Genomic DNA, 24,088 nt, shown 5'->3' on the forward strand with positions numbered 1-24,088 from the left:
GTCTCCAAACTCGCATCTACACAGACGTCAGCTTTTGTCCACATGGCGCGACATTGTTTGAATCATACAAACTTTACCACAAAACCTGCATGTGATTTTGTTTGGCAGGGAGATCATCCCTCAAACGCTTTCACTCAGCGTGTGTAACCTATTCATATTTGTTTCAGACAGTCTTTTCAAAATAAGAATAAAACTGAGGTGCATTTTCCTGATTCAAAGACTTACCGCTCATTATTTTAAATCCCCAGTTCAACCAATAGCTGACGAGATCAGTGGCGTCGTCATCTGGATCTAATTTTCACTAAGAAACTTGACTGCGGTTTTAGACAGCCAATGGGAATTCAATACCGCTCCTAGAACGTTACCGATTCAAATTTGAACTGGTCCCAACCAATCAGACGAGAGCTCTGAGGGTGGAGTCTATGGGCATTTAATCATGTTTGTGCGCCCTGCAGCACAGCGACAAAACAGTTTACAAGAAGGCTACGAGCTCGAGCAGTTGAGGCTGATTATAGGTGAGCATGTCTTGGTTTATCTGGTAAATGTTTTTAGATGTTTTAAAGGAGCTTTTATCGAGCGAGTCTAAGAAAGATTGTTATTTATTGCTCGAATCAAGCATTTTATTACGAAACTTAAGACTCTACTATTATTTTAGTTCAAATTAATGAAAGTGTTGCATATCAATAGACGTGCTGGCTGTAGTTTTGGTAATTTTGTGAACGCGTAATGTTAGGTTTTCCTGGATTTGAGCAGCTTAGTGCTGTTGTGAAGTTAAGAGCAGCCATGACCGGCTGGAGTTTGAGGTCGTGCCTGCGTCCTGAGCCCGAAGCAGCTCAAAGTCCTCCGAAGTAGTGTACCTGGCTAATTTGGTGGGTTTATTTTCGTCTTAAAGCGTAGAAACTGAAACCATTTGCTGTCGACAGACATTCTAGAACATATTTCCTGCAGTTTAGGCGGGAAAACAAAATGGAGGGCCGCTTATTGTTCTAGTTGAGTGATCTGGTGGAAACGAAGCAGGAACTTGATCGGATTAACTAGCATTTAGCGCTAGTGAGCGACCGTTTCTCTGTTGCTTTATCAGCGTACAAAACGACACTTGAACGGGGGTTTGACTAATAATACATGCTACTGCTTTTTATTCCTTTTTTTTTTTAAAGTTTTTGATGTTTTTATCACTTTTAGCATATCACAGCCATGGGTAAAGATCCTACTAAACCCAGGGGAAAGACGTCCTCTTACGCGTTCTTTGTGCAAACCTGCCGGGAGGAGCATAAGAAGAAAAACCCGGGGACCTCGGTGAACTTTTCGGAGTTCTCCAAGAAGTGCTCTGAAAGATGGAAGGTGAGTTGAACAGAAGGGATGCAATGTTTTTCCGGGGGTGGGGTGTTGTTGTTGTTGTTGTTAGGGAGGGGGTGGGGCGGAATTACACAACGCATCTGTTACTCCAGTGACTGAGGATAAAGAGCCACACACTGCGTCTGGCAGAACCTAATCATAGTCTCATGTTTTTCAGACCATGTCCTCAAAGGAGAAGGGCAAGTTTGAGGAAATGGCCAAAACTGATAAGGTCCGCTATGACCGGGAGATGAAAAACTACGTGCCTCCTAAAGGTGCAGCTGGAGGGAAAAAAAAGAAGGATCCAAATGCTCCCAAGAGACCACCGTGAGTAGTGCACAAATAGACCCATGAGATTTCTTATGTTTTGTCTTGAGTCTAATAATGTTATTTTTTTTGGTCTCCCCTCTATCATCAGATCTGCATTTTTTGTCTTCTGCTCTGACCATCGCCCAAAGGTGAAGAACGACAACCCTGGCATCTCTATTGGTGACATTGCAAAGAAGCTTGGGGAAGCGTGGTCCAAACTTTCACCAAAGGAAAAGTCTCCATATGAGCAGAAGGCCATGAAGTTCAAGGAGAAGTATGAAAAGGTAACAGCTGGCCCAATTTTAGGTAGTTCTGATAACAATTTGCTGTCTTGCTGGTATTAACAAATAATTTCCAACCAGGATGTTGCTGCGTATCGTGCCAAAGGGGCAAAAGCAGATGGTGGCAAGAAGGGTGGACCTGGCCGACCAACAGGAAAGAAGGCAGAAGCTGATGATGATGATGAGGATGACGACGATGAGGAAGAGGATGACGTAGAAGAGGATGACGATGATGACGAAGATGATGACGATTAAAACTTATCAGGAAAACTTGAGCTGAGTTGTTTGCAAAACAATGTGAATGCATTTTTTTAGCATTTAAATTTTCAATACATGTACAGAAATGTGTATAATTGAATACATATTGAGGTCATGTGCTGTTTTGTAAATGTAACAGGGTTTTTTTTTTTTTTTTTAAGCACTGCTTTTTGTCTTGATAGCTGTGGTTGCTTTGGTTTCTTTTCCCTGTTCAATATTATTTCTCCTGCCATTTTAAGACGAATAAGGAACAATTAGGATTTGTGTAGTCTCAATTTTTAAAATGAGCTTTAAAGTTGTGTAGACTTTTTTTTTTTTTTTTTTTTTTTAATTTTGTATATTATGACCAATTCCCCTTTTCACTGTGTGCAATTTTGACTTATTAAATAATTTTGCAGAATTTCTGTCATACCGTGTTAATTCCTAGCAGCTAGTGCAAAATTGAGTAACTAAGATTATTGACATTATAAAATGCTAATAGACTAGGCAAATTGTTAAAAAAAAAATTAGTGTCATTAAATTAGTTTAGGTTCAGTTCTGCTTTGGTTTTAGAACTCTTAAAGCTGTTCTGTATGTACTCCTAGTTTTACAAGCAAATGCAATTTTTTTTTAGCCATTTGGTTGATTTATTAAAGAGGGAAATACTAATTTCTCAAGTGGATGACTTGATCTGAAAAATAAAGAGGTGTAAATGTACATGCAACCTCTTCTGTATCGAGAACTTGAGTACATTTAATTTATGTTCGGTTTGACTTTTGCTTGGCCACGTGACAAGTGGTCCTATATACAGGTTGGGTATATTGTTCTATGCAGTTGCAATAAGGTGTGCCTCTCATCACACACAAGACTGCTACACAGCTGATGCTTTTCCTGCACAAGTTCAGTCTGCTGCCTTGAACAACCTAAACGGCGCACACAGTCTATTGTGATTTAAATGCTTGGTATCACTAACATTTTAGTAGGCACTTTCCAAGAATGGAGTGCAAAATAGCATGGCACTTTTCTCAAAGGGAGGTGGTTCTTTATTTCAGCAATTCTGAAAACAAAATGTTGACCTAATTATAACCTGTTGAGCTTCTTAAAATTTGAGCTTTGCAGCTCATTTGGACACAAACTGAAACAATAGCATGGCTTCAGGATTAAACATGCTTAAATGGCCTACTTTTCATGGTTCCATATAATAGATTATATTTAATCTAATATAATTTTGCTACAGAAAAGTGATTTATGCCTCTTATAAAAACATCATCTAAATGGTTTAAATATTTAATCTGCTAAAAACAGCACTTTCATACAGAAGCAGACTGGTAAAAACGTTCCATTTATTTTCTTGAGAAAACCATTAAGTTAGATATTTACACCTTCATTGGGAAGCCCACCATATCTCAAAATGTTAATTTAGAAATAATCATATTTACATTGTACAAAACAAAAGTACACATTGCAATCATTCTTGCCATTAAAACATAACTACTCCACTTGCTCGAGATTATTTTTTTGGCCATGAATAGTATTATAATCAAACGTTGATTTTCACATACAAATAAACATCTATTCCCCCAACCAAGAAAACATTTTATGCAGTAGACATAAAATAAATCACTTTTTTTTTTTTCATTGTTGACCCTATATCCCCTTTTCTTTCCACTCTCAGTCTTTACCCACAGTATATGGCAAAAAATGTGCCATTGTGCTAAAGACGAAAATAGTTCAAGTGGCAGGTTGTCATCTCAAACATAATGAGGGTCCAGTGTTAAAAAAAATATATGCATCCCAGTACTTGATGGACAACCTGTATTTTATAATGGAGCAGCAACAACAGTGGTATTAGATAATTCATCTCAGTACACATTGTGCACATTCTGTGAAAGGGAAAAACATTCTCTTAGGTAGACCCCTCCAATCCACAGATTCCAAAGAAAAACCCATGCGATGGACACTGGGGATGAACCGATGTAAACATTGTCTTCAATGGAGAAAAAAGGTTGTGTTTATGATCAGAGTTCAGAGTTATTCGGGTGATGACTAAAACTTAATTAGTCACATGTATACTGGTAAAACCTGTTGCTGTAGTGAGTGTTTATCCTTGAAGCACATTTGAGCCTGGCTCTCAAACTGCCACAATGTTGTTCATCTCCCACTTCTGCGAGCTCTTACTGTTGTCACAGTCAGCTAAATAAACTTTGTGCAAGACGTCAGAGCGATCCAAGCATTTCCCTGTTGGTATATGTGTGAATCGATGTAGATCCTATGAGAAACCAGAAGCATTGGAAAAGTTCAATCAAGAATCGATACAGCAAGGTCAAGAGTAAAGTTTGCCAACAACCTAACAAAAAACTATTTGTACAGTATTTATTACTAGGTTTTAATCTAGTTTAGTTTACATATACTTATTGTTCATTGCTATTACATGTTTGTTAACAACCCATTAACAAAAGGATATTATGTTTTTAGATTTTACTATTGTTCAAAGGTTTGGGGTTAATCATGTTTTTTAAAGATATTAATACTTTTATTCATTAAGGTACACTAACCTTTTTTTGTTAAAAATATAAAAAATGTATATAATGAGCAAGTACATCATGGATCTGTGTTTTTGTCTTATTCTTAATCACTACGGTACGCCTGTAATATAACACTAGGACGACTTTAGACCTGTCAGGACAACAACCGCTGTTGAGCAGCCCAGTAGCTGCATGACAAACAGAGAGAAGTAGCTACGTCTAAAATGTTCTTCCGCAAGAAGCATGCAGTTTTGTTTAATAACCGCTAGAGCACCAACAGTTACACAGTGTACATTTAAGGACTCATTAAATTAATCAAATTACTGTAAATCTTTCCATTCCAAATCATGGTTTTCAGAAAAACAATTATGTTTGATGATGATAATAATACGAAATGTTTCCTGAGCAGCAAATCATATGACATTTAAAACTAGAGCTCTGCCATCGTAGGAAACAAATTGCATGTTAAAATATATTCATATAGAAAATAGTTATTTTAATGTATAACAATATTTCACAATATTGTTGTTTTTACTTAATTTTTCATTAAATAAATAAAGCCTCAGTGAGAATAAGATGTTCTTTCAAAAACGTTAAATAAAATCTTAACTTACAACAAACTTCTGAACTATGGTGTATATATTAACTTGAAATGCTGCAGATAATAATACATTTTTAACAATCAACCAAGATGAATGTAGAAGCATTATTTCTTGCAAGCAATTACATAAACGAGTGTTAACTTACTACTGAAACATATTGTAAAGTGTCATATACAGCTTAATTTGTGTATAGGATTTGACTAACAAAATAATTATTCCAAATAATTAAAATTATTTATTTGTTTTAAAAATTGCAGTTTTATTGATTTAGAAACCAAGGCCAAAGATGGTTCGAAACCTCCTGTGACGTACCTTAAAATATCTCCACTCTGTGTGCTCGTTTAAGTTGCAGTGTGTTATGATGACAGCAGTTCCGTCTCCCCCCTTGGTCAGGCACTGGTCATACTGCATGAGCTGGTTTGCTTCATTAATTCTAAAGAGCTAGAGAAAGGCATGAGCAAAACCAAATGAGCGGGAGAGAGGAAAAATAAAAAAACTTGCTATACAAACTGTAAAAAGTAAAGTACTGCTGCTAAATCATTTTCCTTTACCTGATTTCCACCCATTCTATGACAAGGCCCAATTTCCACATTGCCACCATTGGTGTGGCCCATGCTGTCGATGCAGTAGCTGGTCTCAAACCCACGGATCTATTGAAAATGAAAACGACTGAATGATGACAAAAGCCGATATCTTTAAACCAGTTTCAACTGTGTTTTTCTTTGTATTGATTATATAAGCACCTCTCCCCATTCCACATTCTTTGGAGGCAGTGGGTAATGTTGAGGGATGTCATAGGCGATCTCTTCCATGAACCACTTGAAGCTCTTGCAGCGATGTTCCTCTCTGAACTTTTTCAAGCTGCTGATGTCTCCGTAGGCCAGCGTCAGAGTCTCCGGTCGACTTGCGTAGAAATAGTCTTTATACTCATCCCACCACACCTCCACCACCCGCACATAATTCTACACGCAGCCAAAGAGGAGAGTGGAGGTTACAAACTGGATTTAAAGTATAAAGTATAGCTGTGAACCAGTTTTGTTTTCAGATTCAGAAAAGCATGTTTATAAAAAAAAAAAAAAAAAAGAGAATTGAACTGACCTTAAGTGTGGGGGACGAGCCTACATGAGCAGGAGGTGGGTTTCCCTGCCAGCCCTGCAGACGGTAGATGTGCCCCACCCGTGAACATGGCACGAACAGAAGCTGCCCACCACACTGCCATATCTACACAGTACACACACACATGGCAGGGATTCAGAAAGTGTTCATGCACAAACTGCTGAAGTGGGATAAATATGTTGCTTTGTGCAATTAATATAGTGGATAAAACGCCATGAAGAAGTTCATTTTGAGATAAAGACTGTAGATTACACTTTTTTTTTTTTTTTTACTTGCTTTACTTAAATCAATATATGGGCATAAAGTATTGATCTGAGAGAAAATTATTTTATTATCCTATTTATAGAGACATCTGACATCAGACTGAACACAAGCACAACTACGTAAGGAAAAACTGAGCAGTCAAATGTTGCCATTGACAAAGATCATTATTCAAAAATAATTGACTGAATGACATGGAAGTGACCAATCAGAATCAGTATTTTAGTGTAATATAGAACAAATTAAAATAAAAGCAAACAAACAAACAAACAAACAAGTCTTAGAAAAAAAATTAGGAACACGGAAACAGAATTACCTTGTATGCACACTTTGGAGAACAAAAAAAATTTAATAAAATTTTAAAGAGAGCACTAGTAATTTAAAATAAAAGTTTACCTTGTAGGAGATCTCAAAGTTTTCTCCTCCCCAGATCTGAAGGCCTGGATCATAGAGGCCCAGCTCGAAGAAGAAATCTCTCTCTATTGCAAAGAGTCCTCCAGCCATCGCAGGAGACCTGACACACATATTTACCTGTCAGGAATTGTTTTTGTTTCCATCTTATGTTTCACACACTTATAGTACGGTATTTTAGAACATTAATAGACAAGGCCTTGTTCAGACTGGCAGTAAAAATCCGAATTTCATTTAGTGTTTTTTTTTTGTAATCTGAAAAAATACATTTTGATAAGCTTTAAAATTATTTTACTAATATGCAAATAATATTGTGTGTGTATTTGGCCACATGTAACGTGAGTTTGAACAGTCTAAACAATACATTTTAAAATCAAATCTGAGGCGAAAAGAAAATCAGATTTTTTCCTGTACTGCGAACAAAGCCAAAAAAAACACCAACCAAGCAGTAAAATGCTGTCATACTTAATAAAAATAAAAAAGCATTCCTATTTAAATAAGAATGCTCATGTTTTGTCTCAGTTTCTTTTTACAGTGCCCATAGTGCACAACACAACAAAATCTCCATAACACAATAATTTTGCTGTGTAATTGCTTGTTTCCGTTGTGTTGTGTTAAGTTCGTTGTGCTGTGGTTTGTTTCCATTGTGTTGTGCTAATTTCATTGTGTTGCGACTTGTTTCGGTTGTGTTGTGGAGATTTCGGTGTGTTATGCACTACTGGTCCACTGTACCTTTTTACTGTTTTACTGCAGCACTGTAAAGAAGTTCAAGTAAAAATGCAAGCAGCATATTCAATTTCCCGTTTGGTGACTAGGCACATGCACTTGGTTATGCTTATGCCAAGTCACTACCACAGGAGAAATAAGTTTGTAGACATGACAGAATGGAGACTGCATGCAAAGAGAAGCAGAAACAAGGTCTACGAGTCATTGGTTTAGTAGTTCTAGCAGTAGCGACTTTACCAGAACAGCCATGGTGGAGTCATAATATATGAAGTATTTTGTAAAAATAACTTCATTGCGTTATGACCACTTCACAGCAGTTAGTATACAGCTTTAGCACTTTGTGGGAAATATTTCATAAGAGCCAAACTGTTAAAGAAGCAGAGATAAGCAGACCACCACCAGTCTTTATAAGTGAGAGGCAAGGTCTCTTCACTTATGTGTATTGTGGTCAGCCCTAATCAGCTCAGGACTATGGCTCTAAATTACCGATAGGGCTCAGTTCTAGTTAGTCTCTTCTGCTTCTCCTTGCTATTCAGAGGCACGCGTTTCCAAAGCATGCTCCAGTCCCATGCTCCTCTGGCAAAGCCATCCTCGTCTCCGCCCCCCTGGGGCTCGATGGTGAAAATCTTGCCGTTAATAGAGTCTATGAGAGGCACTGTGCACGCAGTTCTAAACATGGCCACAGAGGATGGAGGAGAGGCAAGAGGGATGTCCATGCAAGCAAACATGGACATACATACACACACAGACACGAGGGACAGGGGAGACAAAACAAAAGAGAGACAGAATGGGTTTAATGATCATGCTTATGGGAGGTTGGAAGTTTACCGATAAGGCTCTGTCTTATGCTTTCTCTTAGCCTTCTCCCTGCTGCTGAGAGGCACCCTTTTCCATAGGAGGCTCCAGTCCCAGGCGCCTCGCGCCAGACCTTCCTCATTCCCACCCTGCTGTGGCTCTATGGTATAATCATTGCCGTCTATGTAATCTATCAACGGTACTGTGCAGACCGTTCTGCAACATTAACACAACATACATTTAGGTGAGCATTTAAAAAAGAAAATAAAACATACCTGGGTAGTACATTAGAAAGAAATGTTTTAAAAAAACAAAATATTTTATATTAATATTCAAATAACTTGTCCAGATAACTGATCAATGATGTGCACACTCATCTGTATTCAAGGTGCAAGGAAAATATTACAATTTCATTTTAGGTTACACCACATCAGAGTCATCCAATTGAAACCTTTCTCTTAAAAACAAAAAGGGTATACAACTTTTCATAAACATAAAATCAATCTAAATTCAACTTATTTAAAGAAAAAAACATATCCTCGAAGTCTCTCTCCTAGAGCTTAAATCATACCGGTCTTTTGAAATGGGGGCCACCAGCGGGGCATACCAGTTCACCCCAACTTCACAATGAGCATCGAGGTAGATCAGCACCTAAGGACAGAACCACAATGTGACATAAACAAATGACATTTATGTAGACCCATTAAACACTATGTTGATAATGGAGCTCAAACCTGTCCCAGGGTGGCTTTGCGGGCTCCTATGCTCCTGGCCTGGATCAGACCCTCTCTCTTCTCATTGCGAACCAGTTTGACCAACCCATTCCATTGTTTTATGTACTCCTCCAGCCTCTCTTTAAGATGAACTAATGAGAGAACACATATAAACAATCACAAAAACTGTCAGATCATGTTATGGTCTAATGTAGCACCATGTCAGTATGGTATGAGCGATATAATGTGCAGAGGCAAAACTTCCAGCTTTCTGCCTGCACATATTAATTATAGCTTGCTACTCAGTTGTAAAAGAAAGTTATTGGCATATTGCTCACACCTACATCATTACTATAGCAACCAGTGTAGATATTCAAGATATTAATTATACCAGAGCAAGTGGATCCAATTTGACCACTTGCAAAAAAACAGTGCAGACAGTCAGCCCTAAAGATTGCATTTGAAAAACAAATCGAAACTGTGTGTGGCATCAACAAAGTTTTTACTGACCTTTATTACTAAATGCATGAAACATTCTGAGCCTACACGCCCTTTATTGATTCTTATCGGCTAAGTCTGCCGCACTGCATTCATTCATAGTTCCCCTGAGAGCGATCTCTTAAAGAGTAATGATCTCCATTCAGTAACAGTCTGATTGCCCCATATTAGTGCCCAGCATTAGTCTTCAGGCAGACTGCCTACAGGTTGAGGCAACGATATGTCTCCTTCACTTAGGAGTGCAGAATAGACTCTCTAGAGAGGCGTATCAAAACTAAAACCATTCCTCACTTTCTTCAGGCCCGTTCACACCAAGAGCATTTAGAAAACTGAGATAATAAAAAAAAAAAAAATACTGCAGTCATATTTTGGAGAATTTAATCAAAAATATCTTAATTTGTGTTCAGAAGATGAATGAAGGTCTTATGGGTTTGAAACAACATACGGGTTAGTAATTAATGACAGAGTTAATATTTATATATATATATATATATATATATATATATATATATATATATATATATATATATATATATATATATATATATATATATATATATTAGTGCGGTCAATCGATTAAAATAATTTTTATTTTTCTGAAATTAATCGCGATTAATCCCACCTACACTCTTAAAAGTGCTGGGTTATTTCTGTAAACACATTGTTGGGTTAATTGTGCTGGGTCATAATTCTGGGTTGTTTGAGGTACTGTAAACACACAGCTGGGTCAAATGGACTGCAAGGGGTTCTTTCACCACTGAACACCTGGGTTGGGTTATTTTGACCCAACCGGTTTGTTTATTTTTCCTCTTCATCGAATTTTCTGGATTCTTCACTCGTCTCGTCGTCAGACGGCCAAGCAACTCACAGCAAGCAGGACTATAAGGTAGATTAATATGATGATATGATTATTTACCTCTATTTTTAATGAGCTGTGGTAAGAGCACACTGATTTCACGGTTAATGTGATATTTGATCTGTAGCTGTGCGGGTTAACGTTAGCGTTATTCTGTGAATGAAGTAGCCGCCTACATTATTTTGTTGACAAAAAGGCCTCAACAATCTCTTTTTCTTAATATAAAAGTTGTATACTTAATATACTTCCTTTTTCACGTTCTTTTTTCCAAAGGTAAAGTTGGCTGCATTAGCTACCCTTAACGGTAAACCACGATATTACAGGTATGCAATATTATTCTTAAATATTGTTACTTAAATGTAATGTTGTCTACAGAATGTAAAGTTAGACTTAATCTCTCATGGTGTTTGAGGTCCTTTTACTCTTCCTCTATTTTAGTGAATGCTTTTGCTGCTTTAATCAGAACACAAGAGGTTTATCCAGGTTAACAGTAAGCTAGAGAGGCCACGTAAAGTTCTTCTGGATTTAGTCTGTCTCAGTTTGTTCTGTTTCTTTATCATCCCACACCTTTGCCATTGTTTCGGGCCATGCCATTGGAACGGACTTGTTGCTTGAGGCTGTTTATCTTTTTAAAGTCCTTTTTTGTGCTTGATGTTAGCTACACTAACATCTTCCTTCCTTGGAATTTCTCCAGCATGCAGTATATCATATTGTGGCGGGAGGAGCAAACGACAGACACAGTGGGCGTGGAGTCAAGCCTCGGAGAGGTTTTTATTAAACAAAATATTAAAATAAAGTGTCCAAAGGGGAAAAAGTGTCCAAAATAAACAGGGATCTGGTGTCCTCGTCGTGCTGCGGGGCTAGTGAAGGAGGGCAGTGTTCAGAAGGGAAGGGTCCAGGGAAGGGGCGGAGTCCGGTGGCTGCACGCGCTCCCCTCAGCTGGCCGCGGCACTTCTGGGGGACTCTACGGCCCGGCATCCTGGCCCGTCGGCCGTATCACGACTGCGGCGTCATCTGGACTGCGGGTCCGGCGGCTCGCGTCTCTGGCGGCGGCAGGAAATCCCTCAACGCTCCCTTCCTGGACCCACGAGGACACCAGCGTGCATGCACGGGGGAAGAGACCGGTCTCCCGAGGAGAGGCGCGCTCGGCATTTAAACGGTGGCGGTGATGAGTCTCTAGTCACATCAGGTGCGCCTCATCACACGCCGCCAGCCCTGGCTGTTTCAGCGCCCCTCCTCTCTCACACACCCACTCCCGTCGGGAGCCTGGTGAAGGGCGGCGAATACGGGACGGGGTGGTGATGATAGAAAGGGGGGAGGCAGCCGACTCGTCACAATATTGATGGACATGAATCTTCATGTGTGAAGCATTTGAGGGCAACAGTTTTTTCTGGCCACTTGTAACGCTTTAATTTTTTGTCACACGTATTGTCTGTTGTAGGTCTCTTTGTTTGGCTTAGGTTTAATGGCACAATGTTTGGACTGATTCTCATGTGGCAATAATCAATTTCTTAGTGTTATGATGCTGCAATGTTGACAAAGAATAGGAATCTACAGTACCTAGTTTACAAAGTTTTGTTTTAAAGAAACTGACCTACAAAAACCGTTGTTTTATTTGTGTCTGTAGGGGTTGGATGTAATGTGTAACAGTTTTCACATTTAAAAAGAAATGTGAAAAGTCAATAAAGTGATATTTACAGTTGCATTTTTTGTGTTGTGTAATTGTATTACAGAAAAATAATAATTTTACATTCCTTTGTGAATGTTATTTATTATTATTGGTAAATATAAAGGTAGCAAGGCAATGAGACAACAAATAAACCAATGTTTAGGTGTTTAACCCAGCAACACAGTTAATCTGACCCACTGGTTGGGTCAAATAAACAACCCAGCATTCTGAGTCAAATGGTTAAACCCAACATTTGGGTCAAAACAACCCAGCGCGTGTTCTGTCCCATAGTTACCCAGCGGCTGGGTTAAGGTTGGGTTATTTTTTAACCCAGCATTTTTAGAGTGTAACATTAAAGTTTTTAAATATACTTTTATATTACAATAACTTCACATTCAATCTTCAAATTAATGTACAAACAACATAAAGACAGTATTTTTTTTAATATTTGTTTAATGGTATCTTATTTTATGACTGAAGGCCAGTATCACTGATACCAATACTGATTTACCTATTGACTATAGCCATTCAACATTACAGTATAACTGAGAGATATCAATTTGAACATTTATTAGACTTTTAAAAAATAACTTCTAATTTAAGTGAACTTAAAACAATCTTCACATAAACCCATTTTAATAAATGTCCTTTACCTGTGCCCTTCAGCAGAAATATACAGAAATTGAAGTTAAACACTAAATACTAAATTAAATATAGATGAATCCTTCAAGCTATAAAAGCTTTTTCTTTGTCCTTTGATTAAAAGACATCACAGTAGCTGGTTATTAGGTTATTTTGGCTGTTATTTCTTTAAGAACTGCTGCTGCTGAACGTGACCCGGATCTGACACACATAATATTTTCTCTCAAATCTTTTTACCATTTCTGACACACTTCAGGTCATAATGTCTCTATTAATGAGCTGACGAGTTGAATCGGGTGTGTTAGATGAGTGAGGCAGTGCTGGGCTGCTCCAGAACATTTTGAAAACCATTTCAGACATGTTCTTAAATGTTACTCATATAAAATATATTACATGCACATAAAGTTTTAAGGCAGCTTTAATCGCCTTTTTGGTAACATCATGGCTTAACTGACCACGACACTGCATGCACATAGTTTATTTCGCACTTTGATATGAAATGATACAGGCAACAGCGTGCGTGCAATGTGTTGTTTTTTTAACCCTATAATTCTTAATAAAAATGTCAATATTCAATCTTCCAGTAAAACAACAGACTTCTCTATGGCGATGTGTCCCTGACTATTTAGTTTACTTAAACCCCACCTCTTTCTTACAATCAACCCTAAGCTCATATTCAGTTGATTTGCCTCCATCCAATTAACAACTGACGGATAGAACCAAGTTCCTGCCCTACTTTTTTTTTTTTTCAATAATCCGCTTCACTCAGATGTACATTGCAATGTGGAAGAAAAAATCTGTCTTACATTTCTTCACAACTTTAATTTGACTGTTGCAACACAATAAAATGTGTAAGGGACGTAAACAACAGCAACACTACTTCCAGTTACTGAAATATTTATACTGATCTGAAAGCAGCTGAGATACTCCCTGACACAAGTAAAGTCATTTATGTCTCCTTTGTGATTATTAAGAAACAATGGCATCAATGCACCTCTCTTTTCCATGTTAACATTGTAAATACGACTTCAGTGTTTTTTTGTGTGCCGACTTGGGGGGAAAAAAAAAAGAGTGTTTGATGAAGAAATGAAAACAACGTTCACACTACCTTTGTTACTGAAGTCATCAATCATGACGATCTCAGCTAGGTATTTCCTTGGGGTTCTTTTGATGACGCTGTGCACCGTCCTCATCAGGGTGGACCAGCCCTCATTATGGAAGACAATGATCACACTGGAGGTGAGGAGGTTTTCATCATAGTGCCAGTATTTACACCTACAGACAAATATATATATATATATACAATATTATAAAGCACCCTTTTTTTGAAGTGAATTTTATTGTGGAGTTGATCTCTGGTGTGCACTTGCACACACAGTATAGCATGCATTAGTGATTCTTACACACTTGCATCCACCTCCATCCTGTGGAAGCAATTTGTGAGACAGGAAACGGCAACTTTGCATACTGTTTCCTCTGTATAAAGGCACAGCAATGCCCAAACACCCTTCCTCATTCTCGTTCTAAGCTCGAATTTAAAGTTTCTTTATGCAGTTTCACTTACTTACAGTAGATAACTGACAGTTGTGTGTGGGACTGGAGGAGAAATGTTGTTTACACTAGAGTTTGAATTGCACAAACTCTTATCTTATTTTTTAAAGAGTTATAGTAGGAATATGGAGGTAGTTGGAAAAATATTAAATTTCAGGCCTACTTGAGCTATGAAATTGAACAATAAGCACAAAAAAGCATAATAATGAAAACTATTTTGGCTTTGTTTGTAGACTTCAGGTGGGTTATTTGCACTAGGGTTTAGTTTATGTACAAATTCTTATATAGAGCAAACACAAGATTTAAAGTAAAAGCTTGAGCAGTTTACAAAACAGAAAATGTATATATGAGGAAACTCTTGATGCCTAAAGTAAATAGGACACAGATCCGCATACGCCAAGCCTATGCATGTAATATAGGCTTGATTAAACTCATTAGATGTTGTAACACCGGGTGTCTCACTCATACTGGAAACTGAAGCTGCGGCCTCTTTGATCGCCCCCTGGTGGCTGGCTGCAGTACAGGTCATAAACCCCGCCCTCTCCATGTAAACGAATGGGACTTCAGTCATAACAAAAAAAATAATTACACTTCCAATACAATTTGCCAAAATATGATTTACATATTGATACATGTTCAATTGTTCGTTTTTGTGATAAGTTTGACTTTAGCTAGTAATTTGATGCTATAAAAACGGGGCGTGTCGTTATGGTTGATTGGGTCCACCCCAAGACTCAATTTACTCCTCATTTACTCAGGATGGCAGCGGCCATACTGAGATGTTTTGGTTTCACTTCTCTATAGTGGGAGGAAGCGGAGACGTGTCGTCCATCTTTTTTTACAGTCTACAGTGGGGATCGAAAGTTTGGGAACCCCTTGCAGAATCTGTGAAAATGTGGATAATTTTACCAAAATAAGAGAGATCATACAAAATGCATGTTATTTTTTATTTAGTACTGTCCTGAGTAAGATATTTTCCATAAAAGATGTTTACATATAGTCAACAAGACAAAAAAAATTGCTATTAAAAATAAATAGCTAAAAAATAAAAAAAATATTCACATTCAAAAGTTTGGGAACCCTTGGTTCTTAATACTGTGTGTGGTTACCTGGATGATCTACGACTGTTTTTTTGTTTTGTGATGGTTGTTCATGAGTCCCTTGTTTGTTCTGAACAGTTAAACTGAGCACTGTTCTTCAGAAAAATCCTCCAGGTCCTGCAGAATCTTCAGTTTTCCAGCATCTTTTGCATATTTGAACCCTTTCCAGCAGTAACTGTATGATTTTGAGATCCACCTTTTCACGCTGAGGATGATTGAGGGACTCAAACACAACAATTAAAAAAGGTTCAAACATTCACTGATGTTCCTGAAGGAAACACGATGCATTAAGAGCCGGGGGTGAAAACTTTTTGAATTTGAAGATCAAGGTAAATTGTACTTCATTTGTCTTCCAGGAAACATGCAAGTATCTTCTGTCGCGTCAGAAGGGCAGTACTAAATGGAAAAATATGATAATTCAACAAAATAAGAAAAATTTGGACATCTTCATCCTGTTCAAAAGTTTTCACCCCCCGGCTCTTAATGCATCGTGTTTCCTTCAGGAGCATCAGTGAATGTTTGAACCTTTTTTAATTGTTGTGTTTGAGTCCCTCAATCATCCTCAGCGTGAAAAGGTGGATCTCAAAATCATACAGTTACTGCTGGAAAGGTTTCAAATATGCAAAAGATGCTGGAAAACTGAAGATTCTGCAGGACCTGGAGGATTTTTCTGAAGAACAGTGTGCAGTTTAACTGTTCAGAACAAACAAGGGACTCATGAACAACCATCACAAAACAAAAAAACAGTCGTAGATCATCCAGGTAACCACACACAGTATTAAGAACCAAGGGTTCCCAAACTTTTGAATATGAATATTTTTTTTATTTTTTAGCTATTTATTTTTAATAGCAATTTTTTTTGTCTTGTGGACTATATGTAAACATCTTTTATGGAAAATATCTTACTCAGGACAGTAGTAAATAAAAAATAACATGCATTTTGTATGATCTCTCTTATTTTGGTAAAATAATCCACATTTTCACAGATTCTGCAAGGGGTTCCCAAACTTTCGCATGCCACTGTATGTGTAACACACATAACATTTCCTTCCCAAAACCTTAAAAACATATTGTTTCCTGTCTGCAACACACTGCAAGCAATACTTTTTTCTTATGGCAGTTTAGCCTCTTTTAACATCAGATTTAAGTGCCATGTAACAAGTCATAAGGCCTAACTTGTCTTACATAGCACAGTAAAGCCACTCAACTGGAAGAGCAACTCCCTCCCATGACATTCAGTCTCAATGGAGATTGGGGTGTGCTACACTACTCAAAAACAAGCTGTCACCATTAAATGCTAATGCTAACTGTTCTTTGAAACTACAGAGATGGATGCTATTTAGTTACATGTTTTAGCTAATTTTAGCACTGAATCTCTGAGGTAATGTTCAGTCGTGACGTCAATTTGTAGGCCAACTCAAAGGGCTAATTCATCATATGCTCCCTAGAGATTTTCTATTGGGTTATCTGAATACCAGTTTTTGATTTGTGTGTAAAATATGGTCTTGAAGAGATCACTCGAAGAGACTTTCATTCAGTTTTGTTCTAGGATAAATATTACACTTACTTTAAATGTGAGTTTTAAATACTTGAGCTGCTAAGAAGTTACTATAGAAGCACTACAAATGTCTGAATCAAGAAGCACAAAAACACACATCCTTGTGGTGGATGAAGTCTTTGTTTAGCAAGCTGGCTTTGAAATTCAAAACAAGGGTTAAAGTTAGGGTCTCTTCAGGTCGTTAACCACACTGACCTTATTTTACTAAAATCAAAAGACCAGTCTCAATTTTGATGTCCATTTAACAGTAGCAGTGTATTCTGACAATTTCTTTAAAGGCTAGAATATGTTATATGTGACTGATTAATTGGAGGGCTTTAAATGCATGAAACGGCTAAATAATTGCATGTCTGTTTCCCTTCATGTCGCAATGAGCGATGTCATTTTCACAAGGCTGAAGTGACTGCCTCAAGAAACCCGTTTGCGCCGACAAAGAAAGATATCAGATTTAAAATGACAAAATATTTCGCTGTTAACATGCTTCAGCTTGTTTGTCTCATGAGGAAGGCATGACAAAATTATAAACTGAAGTAAAACCTCACTTCAGAGAAAACACTGACATCTTCAGACAAAGGTTGGCATCACTGTATCTCAAAAGGAAATACAACCAATACAAATGATATAATAATGTAATCATGTATGAGAGAGACACAAATATCTAACACACCTGATCATTTTGAAAGGGCCATTTAACAACCAATAATGACAATGCCACCAAAAATCAGTGCAGGTTGTTCTGTTCCCAGTAACATTTACCTTTTTACCAAAGAACAACAGTGTACATTGTTTCAGCCCTGACTTGGATCCAGACACCCAGATTTCTCTGCTAAAAAAGGGTTTGATTTCCCAAGGAGGAAGTGAGTTTTAGCAAGCACGCCGGTGCGCTAGGGCTGGGCGATATGGCCCCAAAATTATCATGATAATTTTTTTCATGTCAGTCGATATCAATAATTATCACAATAAATGTCAAATCTTTATTTCTTTCAAGTTTAAAGCCATAATTTTGCTCCATTTGCTAATTTTCCTTAAATTAAATATCTAAATAGAAAAATTCATTTCTGCATGTTCTAATGAGTGATATTGTTTCAAATCAAGAAACAAGTTTGGGTTGCCTGATAATATTAATAATAATATCCATTTTTTGTCTCTTAGAAATGCACATTTGATAGTAGCTTGAGTTAGGATGCAGAGGTATTTTTTTTTTCTTTTTTCATTTTTAAAATCAGTAACATCTGTAAAAATTGTACCAACCTCAGTTTTATATGGTTAAATTTATTCTGACCAAGTTTTTTTTTTTATGATCTCCCATAGTAGCATACATTTAAATCATGATAAACACAATTACAACCACACATATAGCACCTCAATACCATGGTAAAAATATAACTATATGGTTTTTAGGTAGCCTATTTGTATGAAAAACCGTAGTCTAAAAACATTCTGTATAAATGCGCACATACTATAGCTTAATCACAAATACATACTATAATTATATACCATTACTCCTGTAATCAAATTCAATGTGAATATCCCATATTTCTGCCACAATACCTTGGTGCAGTGTGTTACTACAGTAAATCCATGGTAAATGATGACGATGTGTAGATTGAAAAGTCTTCTGATTGCTCAGTGTTTCTCCTGTTTGGCTATAAACTAGTTTAAATCACGGAGTCGTGTGTGTTCATCGCTGAATTCAAGCGCTTCACACTGGATCTCACAGCGCTGTTTAGTGCTCGTGTGACCGAGTAAATGCACTCTGCTCTAGTGAGCTCGCACCGCGCGGCAGTTTGAACTGGCGCATAAACATTATATCGAACATTTATCGAACTCTTCATATCGTTTTATCGAGGAAAATTATATCGCGATAATTATCATTATCGAATTATCGCCCCCGGCCCTACTGTGCACTTTTAAAGACATCCTGGCATCAGTGCTTGAAGTGGGCCGGTACGCACCGGTACGCAGTACCAGCACTTCTATATTTTAGCCTTTAGAGTACCTGCACTTTTTTGTGCGTACTGGTACTTCTGACATGTTGCCGGTACTCAGAGTACAATCGTCAGTGTCTGGGTGATTAGGCTATATGATCCCATATATGATTAGAAATTATATAGAAACTATGTAAATCACGTGAATGAACGCAAACAGAGTCGGTCTACTTCATTGTGTGGTGCGCGAGAGCATGTCAGGGGAGGCGCGGAGTAGTAGAATAATAATTAATTATTGATTACTAATTTGAATCAGTACTTTATAACGAAAATCAGATCTTAAAATGAAAAGAAGCAGGCTTTTGCAATCACATCATTTTAAACTGTAAACTCCTGGAAAGTCCAAGGATCCAGTGAACGAATTCAAACAGTAAGCTCAAAACAGCGCTAATGCAGTGAAAACACGGCCGATTTCATCAGCGATTAAGGGGAGAATAGTGACTTACGTCCAGATGTCAGTAAAATTATTATTTTCAGCGTGTATTTGGCTTAAAAGCAAGAGTGTTTTATAATAAATGCTGATTATGCGGTGGTCAGAGATTTAGCAATTCTGAATGGATCCGTACATTAAAGGCAGGAGATTTAGTGGTCTTTGGCGTCTCCCTGTGGTCCTGTTTTTGTGCTAATTTGGATTGAAAACTTTTATTTAATTATTGACTGATTGATTGTGGCACTATACAGGCATTGTGAATTATTAAAAAATAGTTATTTTATATAAATAAATAAATGGGGGGGGGGGGGGGGGGGGGTACTTGCACTTCTCTTTTTCCACTTCAAGTACTGCCTGGCATTGAGTCAAAACATGTAGCAGTGATATTTATTACAACACAGCTGAATGAATAAGCATGACTGAGTTGAGCTGTTGAATTTATTTATTTGTTTGATATAAAATTTTCAGAATTTATATAAATTCAAGAACGTATACTGGTCAAGTTCAATACAATTTTGTTGAAAAGTATAGTTCACCCAAAAAAGAATATTCTGTCATCATTTACTCAGCCTCATGTCATTGCAAACCTGTATGACTGTGTAACATAAAATAAGATATTTTGAATAATGCTGGTAAAATAACAGTGTATTGTGTAATGACATAAGTAAATTATGATCATGTCTTTTTCGGGTGAACTATCCCTTTAAAACCCATCTTTCAGGCTCTCTGCAAAAGGAGTGGCACTGACTACAATGTCATAAAACTGCAGTAATGATTAAACTGCTGATGCTGCATATTGTTATGACTATCAACTCAATGTATGACAAATCTGAGGTGTGCCCATTATATAATTATGCCAGAAAAGAAATCCTATTAAACAATGTCCAAACTGGATAACCTACAGGGGTCAGATATGAAGTTAGACCTGTTGGTAAAGCCTTAGGTCAGTTCTGAAACTGTAAATTTATAAAGCAGTCTTAGGCAGATAATCCAGCTTTCCAGCTTGAGGGGAGTTAATGAGAGAGACTGCAGCTTATCATTCAGCTGTGATGTGGCCAAACAACATTTTGGTGGCTGAATTATGGGCATAATGCCGATCCTATTTAATGTCCGGAACATTAGTAATAGAGTGCAGCACATTATCTTTTGAATACTAACTGTCCTCTGAGTGAAAAGTGTATAAAATACAACCATTAATGTACTGCAACACAGTATACTTTTTCTATCAGAAGGTACTTTGATATTCGCCAAGCTATTTCCACGTCCCATGGTGTTACGTCATGAAAATTATGATATTGTGATGCTACCATGAGCAAAATGAAATGACGTGGCTAAAGAAGCAGGTAGTTCATCATCTACTATGCCACTGAAAAAGCTTGTTTAAAAAAGGTGTGTCCTTATCGTTTTCATCTTTCTGGGTGTGATCACAAAAACAACTTGGAAAACCAACATGTCAGACCTACTCACACACACACACGTCTATAGTGTGTGTGTGTGTGACCTGAGCATCTTAAACTTGAGTAAATGTTTTTTTTAATAAAAACTGTAGTCAAACATGCTAAAACGAGAGGATCATCAGGTTAATATCTTGTGAAACAAAAACCCAAAGTTACCACCACACCCACATTCTCCTCTCACACACACCCAAATACATTCACAAATAAGAATGGCCTGTGTCCTCATACTCACTCTTCATGTCGTAAGTCGCCGACGGTTCGATCCAGAGAGATCATGTCGCTGGCTACCATATTAAAACCGAATTCCTTGATGCTGGCCTGAACAGAATCTTTGTACTCCGGTCCCAGTACGAAAGCTTTGCTGCCCTCTCCCGGTCCGCCCTGGACCCCCTGTGGCTCAGGTTCCTTAGGCTCAAAGTTGCCCAGAATTCCTTTCTTCAACACAGGTTCACTATACACATTGGTGTGAGGCTTGAAGGTGATATATTGCTTCTGGATGACATTCTGCTGGTTCTGGGCTTTGAATGCAGGGTTTGGCTTGTCACCATTTTTCTGGCGGATAGACTCCAGATCGACCTCAACTCCTTCGACGTGAGGCCAAGGAACAACCGGCTTGAACTGGTCAGCCATGTCATTATTGGGAAGGTTGGGCTGCAAGAGTTTACCTGAATCTCGTGCTGCCTATGAAATGAGACAAATATATGAGACAAAGTGGTGGTGATAAAATTAAAAAAAAAATGTTGTTTAATAGTTATAACCTAGGTTGTGGTACACGTCTTTTCATTTTGAAATACTTAATGTTTTTTTTAAAGTAAATGTAAGAATAACTTACGTTATTAATATTTTCAAATGAACATTTACTGAACAGAAGCAACTTTGGTTTGCTTGATTATCTATACTTTGAGAAATCATGTTAAAATGTGATCAATTATGCTACATCAGGCTTTTAAGGAATGTTTATTTGTCCCTCTCTCAATCATCACTGTATTGTATTGCCTTGTTTCATCACACATTAAAAACTACAGAGCTCGGATCATAAAAGCATAAAATATCATCAAACAAAGACAAATTATTGGGCAATACAGATAGATAGCTGATATGTATGTACATTTTATGTAATATGTCTGCTATACTGTTATAAAAATCTCACGGATTTACTTTACAAGCTGAATATCAGAAATGTTGACCACATAATGTAACTGCAACAAAGTGCATATTTTTGCTCAGTTTGAGCCTCAAAAATGACCTTCCTCAAGTATAAGCTTCATATTCTTACTTCATCAGCCTGACATATCAAATAATACTCAATAAGAAACAAAAGGAAAGGTTTGTGCGATTTTGTTGTTATATGTTGTATAAAGGTTCAATAAACATTTATTTACGAAATATAGATTCTGACTATTATTTCACGTCGGCGTTACAGGTTTAAAAGGCCATATGCAAAGATCGAGACAAGCGATTTCGAACAAACATTTACATAAGAACCCAGTATGCAAAACATAACCTAAAGAGAAACGAGTAAGCAAAGGGGAGGCTCGGTACAAATAATATATGCTCTGTTCAAAAGTAGTGTGCAAATAAATGCAACGTTAACTCCAAGCCTATGTAAACCAGACAGCTGTTACAGCCATTGACAGAAAGCTGTCAAGTGTGCCACGTGTCAGTGTCCACACACTTGCATTTCTATACAATCTCTTGTGAAAGTAGAGAAGTGGGTGTCGGTGTATATTCTTTTATTCTGCCTTTAATTCAGTCGGCAAGCATATCGACCCCCCTATTCAATCTCGAAGACCCCTTTAGTCCATAATCAGTACTGAAACAGCAAACCACCTAGAAAGATGACCGGAAATGATCATATTTTACTTGAAAACAACTCATTTTTATGTGATTTCACATAAATGATGCGTGTCTCAAATAAAGAACCAGTAACCACAATAACGACCTTCTGGGTTTTCACTGAATTTGACACTTGTGAGGATGCAGAGCGCGACATTTAGCTCTCCGCTCTAGCAGCTTACAGCCATATCTGCGTGTTTTAGTTCATTTGAATGGAAACGCATATTTAGTTACATTTCGGGATAAATATAAACGTCTGTATCTGTTACAATTCATCGGTCAGTTCTCGCTGCTCATCTCCATGACAACCGCAGCAGTTAGCATGCTAATCATCATGCTAGCCGAGCCTGCTGAATACTAACACAGGGTGAAATTAACAGCACAACGAGATAACTAAAGAACATTAAAGCGATACTTTACCAGTGCGCCAGCAAACGGGTTATCGTCGACTGCCTTCGGTGTCAGCGAAGACCAAAGCAAAACCAGCCCCAAAAACGTGCCGATGACCAGTAAACTTCGAAGGATGAATCCAACTTTTAACCTCATTTTGGAAAATCAGTTGACAAATAATAAGAAAGAAAGAAAGAAAGAAAAAGGGGAGCCAGCACAAATAAATAAACACTCCGCTGCCTGTATGGCCACATCGAGTCGAGTCCCACCCTCCCTCTCTCTCTCTCTCCCTCCCTCTCCCTCCCTCTCTCTCTCCCTCCCTCCCTCTCTCTCTCTCTCTCCCTCCCTCCCTCTCTCTCTCTCTCTCCCTCCCTCCCTCTCTATCTCTCTCCCTCCCTCTCTATCTCTCTCCCTCCCTCCCTCTCTCTCTCTCCCTCTCTCCCTCTCTCTCTCTCTCTCTCCCTCCCTCCCTCTCCCTCTCCCTCTCTCACGAATTGACAGTGATACACAAAAGCCAGCAGTTGCGTGCGCGCGCCACGCAGGCATGAAGATCTGAGCACACACGGATGTGTGAATGAACCACACAGACATGAGGCTGATTGACAGGAAACAAAAGGCCCGTCGAGATGTTCCACAAATGTTTCTTGATATGCGTCTACAGGCACAACTATCGCAAAAAAACTGTGCCACGCACTTATTACTGCTCTTTTGTTCTCGAGGAGACCGAGAAAAACAATTGTTGGTTCTGGGTGATCTTAAATTCTTGTGTTAACCATCTGGTATAGTTTATAGGCAGAGCTGG

At 37.9% G+C, this 24,088-nt stretch overlaps 2 protein-coding genes across 5 annotated transcripts; one reads left to right on the plus strand and one right to left on the minus strand.

Annotated features, from left to right (window-relative positions):
* The first annotated feature begins 287 nt into the window (after window positions 1-287).
* On the plus strand, window positions 288-3,660 carry LOC306873221 (high mobility group protein B2-like). Of its 3 annotated transcripts, none has more exons than XM_079422339.1 (5): window positions 288-515; window positions 1,183-1,341; window positions 1,514-1,662; window positions 1,754-1,928; window positions 2,007-3,660. In XM_079422339.1, exons 2-5 carry the CDS (start codon window positions 1,195-1,197, stop codon window positions 2,178-2,180), a joined length of 645 nt encoding a protein of 214 aa, XP_079278465.1. In that variant the 5' UTR covers window positions 288-515; window positions 1,183-1,194; the 3' UTR covers window positions 2,181-3,660. The 3 variants fall into 3 exon arrangements, with proteins under 3 accessions (XP_079278465.1, XP_079278467.1, XP_079278466.1); XM_079422341.1 differs by having other exon boundaries at window positions 463-515; window positions 1,193-1,341; window positions 2,007-3,659; XM_079422340.1 differs by lacking the exon at window positions 288-515 and adding an exon at window positions 734-869 and having other exon boundaries at window positions 2,007-3,659.
* LOC306873220 (N-acetylgalactosaminyltransferase 7-like) lies at window positions 3,189-23,595 on the minus strand. 2 transcript variants are annotated; one of them, XM_079422337.1, is made up of 12 exons: window positions 23,317-23,595; window positions 21,293-21,741; window positions 14,085-14,251; window positions 9,333-9,463; window positions 9,170-9,249; window positions 8,290-8,472; window positions 7,063-7,180; window positions 6,388-6,510; window positions 6,033-6,251; window positions 5,841-5,939; window positions 5,602-5,730; window positions 3,189-4,431 (listed from the first exon to the last, which is right to left on the minus strand). In XM_079422337.1, exons 1-12 carry the CDS (start codon window positions 23,440-23,442, stop codon window positions 4,294-4,296), a joined length of 1,962 nt encoding a protein of 653 aa, XP_079278463.1. In that variant the 5' UTR covers window positions 23,443-23,595; the 3' UTR covers window positions 3,189-4,293. The 2 variants fall into 2 exon arrangements, with proteins under 2 accessions (XP_079278463.1, XP_079278464.1); XM_079422338.1 differs by lacking the exon at window positions 8,290-8,472 and adding an exon at window positions 8,632-8,814 and having other exon boundaries at window positions 3,439-4,431; window positions 23,317-23,585.
* Window positions 23,596-24,088: the final 493 nt, after the last annotated feature.

This window comes from Barbus barbus, assembly GCF_936440315.1.
Source record: "Barbus barbus genome assembly, chromosome: 7".
NCBI lineage: Eukaryota > Metazoa > Chordata > Actinopteri > Cypriniformes > Cyprinidae > Barbus > Barbus barbus.

Coding starts and splice junctions, on each gene's coding strand:
- LOC306873221 (XM_079422339.1), top strand. CDS start 1,195: ATGGGTAAAGATCCTACTAAACCCAGGGGAAAGACGTCCTCTTACGCG. Junction 1,342..1,513: donor AGTGCTCTGAAAGATGGAAG/GTGAGTTGAACA, acceptor CATGTTTTTCAG/ACCATGTCCTCAAAGGAGAA. Junction 1,663..1,753: donor AATGCTCCCAAGAGACCACC/GTGAGTAGTGCA, acceptor CTCTATCATCAG/ATCTGCATTTTTTGTCTTCT.
- LOC306873220 (XM_079422337.1), bottom strand. CDS start 23,442: ATGAGGTTAAAAGTTGGATTCATCCTTCGAAGTTTACTGGTCATCGGC. Junction 14,252..21,292: donor GGCGACTTACGACATGAAGA/GTGAGTATGAGG, acceptor ATTTGTCTGTAG/GTGTAAATACTGGCACTATG. Junction 8,473..9,169: donor GCCCCCATTTCAAAAGACCG/GTATGATTTAAG, acceptor GGCCATGTTTAG/AACTGCGTGCACAGTGCCTC.